Below are 14197 nucleotides of genomic sequence, written 5' to 3'. Positions count from 1 at the left end.
AGAGCTGCAGGCCCATTGTCACTCCAAAGCCTTGCTCTTCCTGCAGGAGAAATCCCAGGGGCTCCAGTCAGTGCTTGCAGGAGCAGGAGGAGGCTCAGCCTGGCCTGCCCTGGTGACTCTGAGGGGGCTCCCCACTGTTTTCAGACTGGGGTTTGGCAAATGCACATCAGGCACTGGCCTCAGCCCCAGAGCACATCCCTGCCCCGATCAGCCCAGGGAGCACAGCCAGCCTCGGGGCTGGCTCCAGCAGGGAAGGCTCAAGGGGTCCTCCTCCATCACCTGTGAGAGGAAGGGGCTCCATGCTCCTTCCAGGAAGGGGGAGAGGGCTGAAGCCCAGCTGTGCATGGTGCTCCTTCTTCCCTGGCAGGCTGGAAGCATGCCCTGGAACACCAGCAGCAGTACCCACGTTCCAGGCACAGCAGCAGCAGCCAGGGACCTTTCTGAATTAATTTTTCCTTTGGTTTCCCCTCTCAAGTCTTGATCTCAGCTTAAGCACTGGCTGGCTGCAGGCCCTGCTGGGAGACCAAAGTCAATTACCCCGATGCCTTTGATTGAATTGTGCCTGGCAAGCAGCCAGTGCCACGGGCTGCTGCCCCAGAGCCCAGCACAGAGACAGGGCACAGCCTGGGACTGCTCCTCTGCACAGCTTGTCCAGGCTCAGGTGATCCAGCTGTCCCCAAGCACCTTCTGCCATTCACATTCAGAGTGCTTCAGCAGCCTTTTCCCCCATGTCAAGACTGTTAATAACAAAAAGCCCAGCGGTGTGCAGCTGTGTAAATCAGAAAGGAGAAATGCTCCATTGGAAAAGCCATTTCAGAGAGAACAAACCCTCTGCTCCCCTGGGAGCCGTGGAGCTGCACAGCCAGGGGAGCCTGGAGCTGACTGCTCCCACACCTCCTGCACGGGGAGCCTGGGGGAGCAGGCACCTCCTGTGCCCCTCCAGGCTGCCAGGCTTGCCCAGTGCCAGGCTGACATTGTCCTTCCTGGGAGGCACAGGAGGAGTTTGCAGCGCTGCACCAGGCAGGAAGGGAGGTGCATGCCTGAGGCTCGATTCTGAGCTGGCTCAGAAGCACTGGCCACTCTCCAGTGCTGGTCTCAGCAGGAGGGGGAAGCCCCTGGGAAGGGCAGAGCCCCAAACCTGGCAAGATGCACTTAATGCATAGAGATCACAGGAGACACCTTGTGCCACCTCCCTGCCCCCAGCACATGCATGAGCTCCAGGATCGGCACCCAAACATGAGGAGGAAGAAGAGAGAGGCAACAGCCCCAGCAGAAGAAGGCTCTGTCGGGTGAGAATGACCCCTGGAAGCTGCCAGATGACCACTTGCAGCACTGCAGTGCAGCTGGGGACATTGCAGTCCTGCCCCCAGCTGCAGGCTGGGAACATTCTCAGCATTCCCAAGCAGAACTGTTCACTCCTTCCCTGGCTGTTGAGACAAAACCTGCTCCTGCCCTCCCTGCAGCTCTCAGAGACCTTGCAGGGAACAAAAATCCTTGGAACCAGTAGCAGAAGCCTGGAGGTTTCTGTTCTTCTGTCCCGGGGTTGCGTGGCTCCTCTCTGAGGGGTTCTGTCAGCATTTGCCCCCCTCTTGCCACAGTGGCAAAAGAAGGCAAAGCAGAGGTCCCAGCCCTGGGTTTGGATCCCTGGTCTGTTTTAAACAGGAATTGAAGCCCAGGATGGAAAAGCTCCAAAACAAACCAATTAACTACCTAGTGAATAATTCATAAGACAAACAGTATTTCTTTTCTGCCCAAAATAAATGCAAATGGTTTATGATCTCCTCAAGCCTGTTTGTTACCTGAAAATCTCCCCCAGCTCCTTCCTGGCTGAGGGCTGAGGTGAGTCTGGGCTGTGGTTGCAGCTCAGCAGCAGGTAAGGATGTCTGGACTGTGCTGGCTGGTTTGCTCAGGGTGTTCAGACCTCCCAGCTGAGGGCTACTTCATGACCTGACCCCCTTTTTAACCCATTTTAGCTACACTTAGAAATTCAAGATGGTCTTTCTGCACAGAACCCTAAAGCATCCTTGACCATCTGTGTTTCCACAGTAACTCAGTGAGCACCTCCTACAGATTGAGGCTGGGAGCTGCCCCAGCATGCCCTGACAGCAGCAGTGCCAGGCATCAGGGCGAGACAGCCCAGGGGGACATCCCCTCCTACACTGGAGCTCTGACAGGCTCCCGTGGGTGACATGGATTTGACAGGTCCCCAGAGCAGCCAGGACACTACTTTGAGCCCTCTGATGGTTTGCAACTCACAGCAGAAACTGATTGATTTGCAACCTGGGGCTTGAGCCAGTGACACGTTCAGTGCAACAGAATAATGGTAGAGAGCAGATTAGCACTGTGAGGCAATGATCTCTTTGCCTGCTTTTCTTAGCCTGCCTCATCCATCGCTGTCCTGCGTAGGATTAGCATATGCCTCATTTTGGAGCAAACATTCTGCCTCTAAACCCCAGCCCTTTGGATAATGGCTAAATGAAGACAGATAACAGCAGCCCTGCCCTGGCCTGGTGCTGTTGAGCCTGCTGAGATCCATACAGGGGGTGCTTGCTCTGTTCCAGGCAGGCAGAGGGGCTTTTGGTGGCCAGAGCAGCTGCCTGGAATTTCTCCTGGAGATAAAGCCATCGTGCGTGCTCGCAGGAAGGCTGTGAGCTGCTTGCTCCAGTGAGCTGGCTTTTCTCCAGCCTCTGGGGGGCTGGATAGCAGGGGAAAGCCTGCTCCTGCAGCAGGAAAGGGCTGGTGGAGGCACAGAGTGGATTTCTGCAGCAGGGAGTGGCTGTGGGGAGCAGCACACAGGATCTGTGGACGAGCTGCGTGGGAATTGCCACCTAATTTAGAGCAGATGGATGCCAGCATCACCTAAACCTCCAGAGCATCTGTCCCTCCTGTGGCCAGCCTGTGCTGGGGGAACAGTGCTCTCTTCCACACCAGGAGAGCACAGCAGCACCCCAGGAGCTCAGTCCATGGGGCTGGGTGACACTGGGACAGCCACGCTCACTCACAGTGAGCCACGAGTAGGGACGGGGTCATGAGCAGCCTGTTATTAATGCATTAACGTGGTGATTTTACACACACAAATCCAAGGGGCGTGGGCAGCAGGAGGAACCAGCAGGGCTACTCATGGTGCAGCCAATATCCCCTGGTTGTCCCTGCTCTGTAAGGAGAAAATGGATGGATTCCAGCACAGCCCAGGCAGCTGGAGGGGCTGGGCAGGGAGGGCTTTGAGCAGGGGAGGGTGAGGGCTCTGAAGGGTTAGGACAGGCACAGCAGGACACCAAGGCTTGAACTGCACAACAACTGACCTCAGTGGGATGTAGAAGAGGGAATGTTAAAAATGTTACAGTTGACCAAATATCCACTGGATTAGGAATTCAGAGAAAGGGCTTTGTGGATGAGGAGGCTGTGGAGGGGAGAGCAGAGGCAGAGGGGATGAGGATTAGCACAGCTCTGGCAGAGGCTCCTGGGGTGTTACTGCAGGTGAGCAGAGCTGCTGGACCAGGCACAGCAGCAGCAGGAAAACAGACTTGGAGGAATTAATGAGCTGGGTAGGAGAAAGTGCTAAAATCCACCAGGACAGGAGGCAGCAGGAGAATCCTAAACAAATCCACCATGATGACAGCTGTGAGACTGTACTGAAACAGTGCAAAGAAAGGGCTGCAGAGAGGCCTGAGCCTTGGAGACCTTGCAGGAGATGAAACACAGAGACAGCTGGCAAAGCAGCTCAGCTTCATCAGTCCGGGGGGAAAAGGGATGAATGCAGGGCAGGAAAGCTGACCCACAGCCAAAGGCTCACAGGGCTTGTGCAGCAGAACCTCCCTGCCCCACTGTGCCAGACAGTCTCTGCCAAGCACTGCTCCTGACTGATTAACTCCAAACTCAATCCTAACTCTGTCGTGTTGAGTTCAAAGAGGGAGGAGAGGAGAAGACTTGGCACTTATCTGTGAGATCTCTGCTCTCAGCTGCCCTTCCTCCAGGGGGCAGGGAGGCAGTGACACCGAGGATGCCCTGGGGACACACACAACTGTGTGCCTTTGAGTCTGTCAGGGCCACGTCCCAGCTTGTTAGAAACCAAGCAAAGGCCAAGGGAAGATCTCCCCAGGATCTTGGGGCTGCTGCACCAGGCACCACAGAAGGAAATAAAGATCTTACTGTACTGCTGACACTCTTCTTGGAGGGTTTGGGACCCTTGAGGGGTGAGGAGGGGCGGCAGGGGCTGAGCACAGGGATTGACTATCAGAACCAGCACTGCACACACAACAGCAGGAGATGGGGGTGACAACACACAGGGCTCAGGAGGGTGTGCCAAGGGGGCTGAAGGGGATAACAGGCAGCTGGCAAGGTATCCATGGGGTGGCTACTGGGCCAGGGACACACAGCCATCTGTGCTCACACTGAGCCCGACACCTCCTTCCCCTCATTTCCACTTCATTCAACAATCCTGCCTGGCTTGACAAGTTCCACAAGTGCTAGTAATGCATGAAACCTCCCAGTCCCCTCCAGTGGCTGCAGCCAGCCCAGCTATGGCCAGGTACTGCTCCTCTCCAGCCCTGAGCAGAGGTGAGGTGCTGTCCTGCCTCCAGAGGGTCCTGCTACCTGCCTGGCCTGTGTCACCCCCATCTACTCCTAGGACCCTGCTTGAACCACTAGGTAAGTGTTAGGGCCATGGCCAGAATGTCACCCTGGGTCACGGCCAGAAGGTCACCATGCCTGCCCTGTGACCCTCAGCAGCCATTCCTGTGTGGCACAAGGAGTCAGACCAGCAGGGAGGTGCTGCAGACCCTGGTGTGAAGGGGTTTTGGAGCCTCTAGGAATCCCCAGGCAGATTGTCCAGCACACAGCTGTGATGTGAATCCCCTCAAAGGCTGGCCCCCAAGCCCCAGTTCCATCTCCACAGCACCCATGCCCACCTTGGCATCCAGGATGCTGGTCTCCACCCGGGCCACGCCCTGGTTCTCCCTGAACAGCTGGATCTTGCTGACCTTGCTGAACTCTGACAGCACCGTGGTGAGGTTGGTCTTCAGGTCAATGACGTGGCTGATGCCGTGCCGGGGTCCCACCAGCAGGGTGGTGGCTGGCTGCTTCTCATCCTGCTGGCACACAGGGAGAGAGAGAGAGAGACAGGCAGGGTGAACAGACCCTCCCCAGCGTGGCACAGCTGCACCTGGCCTCTCCATGGAGCCAAGCCTCCATGCTGGCAGCCTGGTCAGCTCCAGGGTGGCTTTGGGAGAGCAGCAGCAGGTAAGGTTAGTGCCAGGTTAGTGCCACCAACCTGCCTCCCTGAGCCCCTCTGCAGAGCTGGGAGAGGTGTGCAGGACGCCAAGGCTGTTTAAAAGTAAAGCCCTGAACTGACTGTCCACATGAAATATTCAGGCTCACTGGTGTCCCTACACTAAAGCAAGCGTGTTACAAATCTGTCTGATCTGACATTGCCGCCGAGAGAAGGAAGCAAGGGAGGGAGTGAATGGATTTTAGAAAAGAAGAAAGACCAAAGCCTTGACTGGAAATCAGGATGTTTCTTGCTCTGGTCTAAAAGGATGCTTCAAGCCAGGTGTGGAGGGGAAGAGGAGCTGGGCAGACCCTTGCAGAAGATAATAAGGGAATGCTTTTTACCACTTCAATGCAGTTCAACTCACAGGCTGGCTTTGGTGTCAGAGACTAAAAAAAGTTGTCTACTCAGGCAGTGTCAGGGCCAGGCTCTGACTGCTCTGCTGTGGCACCAAGCAGACACCACGAGGTTGTGCCTGCACTGATTTCCTGCAGGCAGCCCTTTGAGCTGTGAGGGGAGGGGCAGAGCAGACCAAAGGCTGCCAGAGATGGAACCCAGCAGGCAAAGCACGGGAAGCCAGGGAAGTGCTGAGAGCACGGGTGGGGGTAAAGGGAAGGATGGCAGAGAGGTGACACCTGCATGGGCACCTCTGGGTGGGAGGTGGAGTGAGAGGGATGAGGGGTGAGCCAGGTCTGTTTGGGCTGGTGGCTTTCCTCCTGCTGAGGTGGTTTGGGTGAGCAGTGGAGATGAAGGATCACTGTGGCAGGGACCAGGCTGCAGCACCTGTGACAGGACAGCAAGCCCAGCTCTGGCAAGCAGGGATCACAGTGGCCTTTGCCAGGAGCTGCCCTCCTCCAGGATGGATGGCAGGATGTGCCAGGGCACAATCTAGCTACAAACACATGCCTGAAACTCCAGCTTCACTGAGCAGGTCACCTCTCTGCCCCACAGGCTGGCAGGAACAGAGCAGCTCCTGACCCTGCAGACCTGAAAACCCAACCTGCTGACAGCAGAGCCTCCAAGGCTTTCTGGGTGGGCTTGGAGCTCAGCAGGGCAGAGCAAGAGACTGAGGGGAGTGGTTTCTGTGTCCCCTGGCTCCCCCCAGCACAGTCAGGGCAGGCACCTCCCAGCCCAGCCTGGAGCACCATACCAGCCCCACGGTGTTGAAGAGAACCCCAGCGAAGGTCGGCAGCTCGTTCAGGATCCTCAGGTACTGCAGCTTTGCCTGGGCTGTGGAGACCTGACAAAACACCACACAGGTGATCACCATGAGCACAGGAAAAGAGAGGCAGAGGGCTGAGGCAGACCTGGGGGCTCTCAGCTAGGGGGGCACAGCGAGTTGCCAGGCAGCTCTGGGCATGGCAGTGAGTCTGAGTGGTGGGTGAGGGGGGTCTCCACTCCCCTGCCATCCTGGGCAGCTGTTGGGAGGTAACTCAGAGCCACAGTGCTTGATGTATAACCCTCCTGAGGTGCACAACCCTTCCTCCCACCCTGGGGAGCTGTGAAGGCTGCAGGGACCAAGGTGATGGCTCAGCTGCCAGGGCTCTCCAAGCCCAGAAGCAGAGATAACAACGAGCTGATGTGTGCCACTTCAGCCAATCCTCAGCTGATCTCAGCCCTGATCCTCACTGCACTCCCTGCAATCCACATCAGCTCCTGAGAGCAGATTCAGGACAGAGAGCCTACCTGGCTGTCTGGGATTTATCTCCCATCCCAGGGGATTTAATGAGTCCCCGAGGAACTGGGGACAGCAGGCTGGGGTGGAGGGCAGGCTGCCACCGCACCAGCCCTGCACAGGGACTCTGGCTGGGCTCACCTTGGTGCCGCCAGGCTGGTGCTGGTGGGCTTTGAGCTGCTGCGAGAGGGATTTCCGGAGGCTCTTCTCTTTGATGAGCTGCAGCAGCGAGGGGGGCAGGAAGGGCTCCAGGCCCCACTCCTTCCTGCGGGGAGGGAAACCTGCATGAGCTGCCAGGTCGGAGGCACTGCCAGCGAGCAGAGAAGGACACAAAACTGTCCCAGAGCATCCTCCTGCCGTCAGAGGGAGCCGGAGCCACACCAGCGCTTCCTTGGCACCACAGCTGGAGCAGCAGCAGCCCCCAGCTCGGGTCCCCAAAGGGATGGGACCCCCAGCTGGTGACACAGCTACCAGCTTCAGGCTGGGGAACAGCAGTGCCACACTCTGCTGCAGACCCCGCTCCACTCACCTTCATGTGAATGTAGGAATGCAGGGCAAATTCCCAAACCTCTTTTGGGGTGACCCCTCCCTCCTTCCTCCCTGTGCCGAGTGGGCAAAGCCAGATTGCACAGATGGGCTGGGAATGGGTTTAGGTCCCCCAGGAGCCACAGGAGGGCTGAGCCAGTCCCTGGTGACAGGCTGAGATTACACGGCCACCGAGCCTTCTCCTTGCCTTGGATGCAGGCAGAAACCAGCCTGGGTTCCCACGGGAATGATCCTGGGCTGACAGCAACTGTGCCCAGCCCTGGCTGCTACACGTCAGTGTGAGGGGGTCTTACACAGCCCGTGGTGGGACCAGGGCTGGCTGTCACTGCTGCCAAGCCCCCGAGCCACCACCCAGCTCAGAGCATCTCATGCTCTGCACCCCAAAACATCGCTGTGACACAGGGACACAGGGAAGGGCAGCACAGGAGGGTGTGTGGGAGCCTGGCGGCAGGGAGGAGGACTCACTCCACATTCTTGAGGGAGACCTTCTGGCTGGGGCGGGTGGCAGAGACAGTGATGTAGATGTGGAGGGCAGCCAGCCCCAGCAGCATCTCCGGTTTGGGGTCTGTGCCGAAGCGCTCTCTGATCACATCGTTGCGGCTCTGCGGGAGGAGAAGAGGTGTCCTCAGACAGCCCCAGGGACAGCCACTGCCACCCGAGGGGTGCCACCACAGCGCCCAGCCTTGGCAGACATGTGGGCCACGAGCCCCAGCAGCCCCCAGGCCCCACCTGGATGTACAGGTACTCGAAAGCCGCAGGGTCCCGGCGCAGCAGCTCCACTGGGTCCTTGGGGAAGAAGCTGACACGGAAGAGGCATCTCATGCCGTGGTAGTGTGTCCTTTGCACAACCTGTGGCAGGAGCAGAGGGGAGCAGTGAGCCCAGGAACCACTGGCTGCAGAGCACGAGATGCCCTCTCCTCTCTTCGGGCACTGTATTTAATTTCTTTCCTCCATGCACCACCTTTCATCCTGAAAACATCCCAGCCTTCCTTGGTGGGACAGCTTTGCCTGGTGCTGTAGGGTTTATGACACTCAGGCTAATGTTTGCTCCAGATCCCCATTTTATCCCTGGTTCTGTGCAGCACCAGCTTATTGGCTCTCCCAGCCAAGGATGCTCATGAGTGCAGTCTGCAGCTGCCCAGGCTGGAGCACAGACCAGCTCCATGGTGCTGTCAGTGTGGGGTGGATAAATCCTGACTGTCTCCCTCTTTGGCTACACTTTTCACCCCTGAGCCTGCAGGACCATGCCAGAGGTAAGGAGAGGCTGTGCCACCCCTCAGCACAATCCCAGCCTGTTGCAGCACAGAAGGCTTCAACCCATACAGAGTAACATCAGATCACTTCAGAAGGTAGTAAGCTGTAAGCATCTCCCCTTTCTTGTTGTTTAGCCCAGCCTTTCACACCCCTGATGCTGATGCCCTGCCCCTGTGTGCCCTCTGCTCCCTTTGGTGGGTGCTCAGCACCCCTGGGCACTCCCTGGCTCGTTGCTGTCAGTGCTGCTCACAGCTGTGCACTGGGGATGGGGCTGGGCCAGCCCATCCCAGCCACCCCAAACTGGGTGCCTACACCAGCCAAGCCCACTGGGGGAAGGGAGGCTCTCTGTGCCCAGCCCCTCACCCATCCCACATCCTCCCACAGCCAGCAGCTTACGTGGGCCAGCGGCTGCTTGTCCTGGAGCAGCAGGAAGCGGTGGCTGTGCTCCGGGCTGGAATACTCCAGCACCAGGGCAAAGTGCTCGATGTGCCTCAGTGACAGGCGGTCCTGCAGCGTCACCATCACGTCCTGCAAATGCATGGACAGGCTGGGGTGCCAGGCACTGGCACAGAGACCTCACTGGGAGCCCACTGGTCCCTGGCAGTGCCAGGATGAGGCTGAGAGGGCGCACAGGATGGTGCTAGTGCCAGAGCCCCCGGTGGTACTGAGGGAGCTGGCCCCTGGCAGGGGCACTGGCAGGAGATCCAGCCTGGCTGGAGGGCAGGCTCACAGCCAGCAGAGAAGTCAGGAGAGGCAGAGCCAGCAAAGCCCCATCCCTGCCAGCTGCAAAGCGTGCTGCCTGGGGAGGCAGACGGGCCATCCATCATGCCAGAGCAGCTTGCAGCCAGCCCAGCGCTGCTGATCGTGCTCGGGAAGCAGGAGAGGAAAATGGATCGGGCAGGTGGGAGGAGAGGAGAGGAGAGGAGTGTCACTGAGCCGTGGGGGAGAGGAGGGGCTCACCTTCACAGTGGTTCGGCCATCGAACGTGAAGGATTTGATCTGCCCGTTCTCCAGGAAAACCTTCAGCACGTTGGGAATGAGGAGGAGAGCTTCTTTCTTCAACATGTCCTGGCATGTGGGGCCAGCAAAGGGGGAGGCAGGAGGGTGGGGGGCACGGAGAGATGGAGGGAGGGTGGGGAGAGAGAGAAAGTGTCAGTGATGGAGCGCTCGTGGCATCCTCTGCTGCTCTGGGCTTTGTGCTAAGAGCACATTTCCCCTGAAAAGGCAGCGCTCTGTTGAGCCATCAAGAAGTGCGGGGCTGAGGCAATTCAGAGCCGACAGATTCACCTCCTCAGCTCCCAGCAGCTGCAGCAGGAGCAGAGCACCTGGCTCTGTCCAGCACATCCCATGCCTGCAGCCTGTCCCGCTGCCCAGCTGCTGGCCCAGACAGGAGCTCAGAGTTGATCCCCCTTCCTGACCCTCACCCCAAGCCTATCCCCCCTCAGCCCTGCCCATCCCCTCTGCAGGAAGTTGGGAGAATGCTGATTTTATTTGGTGAGAAGATTTTCAATCAGATAATTACCTAATTGATTTTGCTTAAAAATAGAACGTGCTAGAAGCGCTTTACAGGATTATTTTTTTAGTTTTGTTTTGTTGTTAATAAAACCTTCCTGCAATTAAGAGATAAAAGCACTGGGCTGGAACTCTTCAGCTTCCACAGCCATTCAGCAGTGCCCTGGTCACCCTGCCCCACAGAGAGGCACTGCAAAGCTTTTGGGATCAGGCTGGAAGCCACAAATCTTCCTTACAGCAGGCGCTGGCATTGCCTGGATGCCTCCCCTGGCTGCTCAGGGGGACTCAGTTGAGACCAGGTTTCTGAGCCAGTTTTTGGGGCTCTTTCAGAGGGACAGGGGACAACCACAGAAAGTCCCCCCAGCAGTGACCCAACAGACTGACTGTGCCCAAGGGCAGCAGTCCTGTGGGGCTCCCAGGCCAGACAGCTGCTCTCACCTGCAGAGCCCAAATCAGGGAAGAGGAGCCCCCAACCACCCCACAGCCCTGGGGACACCTCAGGGGGTGAAGCACGGGGGAGGGCAGGGCAGCACTTACTGGGTCTGTCTCGCCGACTGTCACCTGCTCAGAAAACCGGACCTTGGCCGGGTTGGACCTTAGCTTCGCCTTCTTGGCTGCGCTGATGAAAGCAGATTTGGGAGACTGGAAAGAGAGCACTGGGTAAATCACCTGCCTGCCCTTGGAGCTGTGGTGTGGGGAAAGGCAGGCACACACAGGAAACCCCTCTGGAGCCAGCGTGATGATGGGGAGCGGGCAGCAAACCATGAAATGGGGAGGGTGGAAAGCAAATCGCCCGGGCTGTGGTCACACAGCGCTGCAGGCAGGGCCAGGACAATGGGCAGCAGCCCCTGAAATCACATCAGCAACATCAGGGGGGCAGGGAGGCTGCACCCCAGTGCCTGGCACCCCTTGTGCAGGCTGAGCTCCAGCAGATATCAGCCAGGTCTTGCCTGGAGGCACTGGCACCAGCTGGATGAGATGAACCCCCTGGTTGTGGGTTTGCAGCCCCAGGGAGATGGCAGCACCCCGGGCATCCCTGCAGGACGTTGTGGTGGCAGTGCCTGCACACACTCCAGCACAGAGACAGTCGTGCCACCGAGCTGTGTGTGTCTGATGGTGCCAGCACCAGCTGAGCTGCCTGTCCTGGCTGGCAGCCACCCCGGGCTGGGAGGAAAAAGCTTTTTTGGAGTGTGGCACACAGCCCTGCTCCTGACACAGCAGTGCTGGGTGGGGCACTGCCTTCCCGGAGAGCAGGGGAGCACAGGGGAGCTCTCACCCCTCTCTCCGTTCCCAGCATCAAAGACTCGCTGAAGCACAGACGGTGCCTCTGGTGTGACAGCTCAGTGTCCCAGTGCACCATGGCTGCTGTGCCTGCAGCACCCCCAGCCCTCCCAGGGACTCCCGGGCCAGCAGCGACCCCTCCCTGCCACCTCTGGCTCCATGGGTTACTCCATCACACACACGGGATGTCCTCAGCAAATCGGCTTTGGGGATATTTCCCCTCCCTTCCTCCTGGTGACAAGGACAGGGAGGTGGCTGCACGCCCACTGACCCCAAGGGGCTGTGGCAGCCCTCAGACCCCACAGCTTGGAAGAGCCTCGGGTGGTGCAGATCAGTTGAGCTGCCTGAGTGGTCTCCCAGGGTCTCCAGGGACCCCACCTCGGCCTCCAAAAGGGCTTTTCACCCAGTCTGGCTCCCCTGGAGCTGGCCCTGCCAGTCTCACCTGGTGGGTGTGCAGGACCGTGAGGATGATGAAGTCCTTGGCCTTCCTGTGACAGAAAGGAGAAATGAAGGTGGATGGGACCTTATGGTGATGGACCTCAACATGTGCAACTGGCTGCTGAGAGCACATCCCACCCTTCCCAGCCCAGGGGTGGCCAGGACCTTTGTGGGCTCCTTGGGGTGCTTGACAACGTGGCTGTGGATTCTTCCCCACTTCTTGGCCAGCTGGGAACGGCTATGGCACTTGCTGCAAGGCTCTCCCCCTGCTCAGGCTGAGAACTCCCCACCCCAGCAGTGACCACTGGTGACGTGGGTGTGCGCTGACACTGCGAGGCTTTGTCCGGGCACAGCAGCCTGGCAGAGCCCCTCCCCAGAGGCGTTGTCCTCACCTGACAAGCTCGATGAATCTCTCTCTGGGGGCTTCACTCACATCCTCATCGTTGATGGCCAAGATCTGGTCTCCTGGCAGGAGTTTATCCTCAGAGGGGCCGCCTGCCAGGAGAGAGGGTCAGGGCCAACCCAGGCATCCCGGAGCTGCGGGGTGGAGGGGAGCAGGAGGGTCCCAAGCACCCCCAAAGCATTTGCCCACGTGTGTGGCTGTGGAGGCTGCCCTGCAGACCCAGCAGAGGGGACAGGAGCCCACGGGAGCCCGGGGAGGGGTCCCACGGGGGGAAGTGCTGCTGCGTTTCCCTGCACACACTGTGTGTCCGGGAGCTCCCCGCACCCTACCTGCCGCCACCGACCGCACCACCACGGGCCTCTCGCTGCCAGCCACAAAGCCGAATCCGTAGAGGGGGTGGCGCTGGACCGTCACCTGTCGGAGCGTGGCCGCAGGCAGCTGCCCACATTCCATATCATCGCCACCGCGCTCCTCCGGCATCACATGGCTGCGCTGCAAGCACAGGGACGGGCTGTGAGCGCCCAGCACCGAGCCCCCCGGGCCGCAGGGCACCCCAGCCCCTTCCTGGCACAGAGCCCTGTGCTCCCGCACAGAGCCGGGCTGCCCACTGCCTGTCCCTGGCACAGCCCCAGCGGCTGGGCAGGGGACGCTGATGGAGATGTCACACACGGGTGAGTCACACCGTCCCCTCCCAGCACTGCCCAGCACTGCACTCCTCAGATGGGCGATGCCTGTGGGGTAAATGGCCTCTGGTGTGGCTCTGGACATTCCCTGAGGGTCAGGGGAGACAGCAGCCCTGGCACTGAGAGCTCTCTCTGCCATTCTGCAAAGCTTTAACAGCAAACCCCAGGGCTGGCTTATTCATGCTGTGTAACACAGCTCAACAGCATCAGAGATAAGTGAAAACAAGTTTAGCCAGTCTAAAAACTGGGATTAAGGCAGGCTCAGCTGTGCTACTACACCCAAATCTCCACCACCAGCCCAGAGACTCCTTGCAGTGGAGACAACCAGAAGATGGGAAGATCCAGCCCAGGGCAAGGTCATGCCAAAGCTGCCCTAATGCCAAAGCATTGCAGAGCACTGCCAGCCATGGCTCCAGGCTGTGAGCCTGCCATGGGGGAGCAATCCCAGCACCACGGGGCACCACGGAGCACAGCACAGATGGCAACACGCTCAGCCCAGCCAGAAAAACAAAGTGGTGAACGTGCTGTTGTTTCTGTGCTGCTCATTGCTTGTTCCTGTCCAGACTATTTAGTCCATTTAAAAGAGATCCTTGCCGGCCTTTTGACAACACACCAATTGTTCCATCTCTTATCAGTTTAGGATTTGATGCATCATCCATCTAATGCTATCTGTCTGCATTTCTGACACCCCACCTGCTCCCAGAGCTGTGTTTGGCACCTGCAGCACAGCCAAGAGGGACAAGGAGGGGACAGGAGCTCCTGGCAGCTCCACACCAGCACACACAGCTTGGGGCTTGAGGACATCATGGTGAGCAAAGACAGCCCTGTGCCGAGCCTGACCCCCAGGTAACCACCCAAAACCCCCCAAGGGAGGATGCCAGGTCTGCCATGGGAGCCAGGAGAGCCCTGAGCACAGGTGAGGGATGCAGCGCTGGCCATGGGTGAGCTGTGCTCTGTGACGATGGGATGTCACCACAGCCGGGTGACCATTCCCAGCGCCCAGCTGGATGGGTGCTGGTGGCTTTCCCCTCCCGCCTGCAGCATCACATGGCTGGAGAAGAAAACAGCGAGGCCTGGGGAGGGGAACTGGTGGGGAGCAGCAGGGTGCGGGCAGCCTGGGCACGGGAGGTGCAGCACCC

General features: G+C 58.9%; 1 protein-coding gene across 12 annotated transcripts in view; it reads right to left on the bottom strand.

Annotated features, from left to right (window-relative positions):
• The window catches only part of FRMPD3 (FERM and PDZ domain containing 3), a 57759-nt gene that overhangs the window by 15598 nt on the left and 27964 nt on the right, over window positions 1-14197 (bottom strand). For 5 of the 12 annotated variants that reach the window (XM_039717541.1, XM_039717539.1, XM_039717540.1 and 2 more), the window contains 11 exons: window positions 12705-12867; window positions 12365-12467; window positions 11977-12022; window positions 10791-10895; window positions 9702-9809; window positions 9138-9269; window positions 8217-8336; window positions 7953-8089; window positions 7083-7206; window positions 6417-6506; window positions 4908-5090 (listed from right to left, as the gene is read on the bottom strand). In XM_039717541.1, coding sequence (XP_039573475.1) covers window positions 4908-5090; window positions 6417-6506; window positions 7083-7206; window positions 7953-8089; window positions 8217-8336; window positions 9138-9269; window positions 9702-9809; window positions 10791-10895; window positions 11977-12022; window positions 12365-12467; window positions 12705-12855 — 1299 coding nt within the window. In that variant the 5' untranslated portion in view covers window positions 12856-12867. Of the gene's footprint in view, window positions 1-4907; window positions 5091-6416; window positions 6507-7082; window positions 7207-7952; window positions 8090-8216; window positions 8337-9137; window positions 9270-9701; window positions 9824-10790; window positions 10896-11976; window positions 12023-12137; window positions 12344-12364; window positions 12468-12704; window positions 12868-14197 lie in introns of those variants that run through there. The other 7 variants (XM_039717546.1, XM_039717545.1, XM_039717544.1 and 4 more) reach the window with 5 other exon arrangements.

The sequence above is a fragment of the Passer montanus genome, unplaced genomic scaffold (assembly GCF_014805655.1).
Source record: "Passer montanus isolate IOZ18808 unplaced genomic scaffold, ASM1480565v1 scaffold38, whole genome shotgun sequence".
Taxonomy (NCBI): domain Eukaryota; kingdom Metazoa; phylum Chordata; class Aves; order Passeriformes; family Passeridae; genus Passer; species Passer montanus.
The sequence above is the reverse complement of the archived record's forward strand: the minus strand, read 5'-3'. Positions and strand labels throughout refer to the sequence as shown.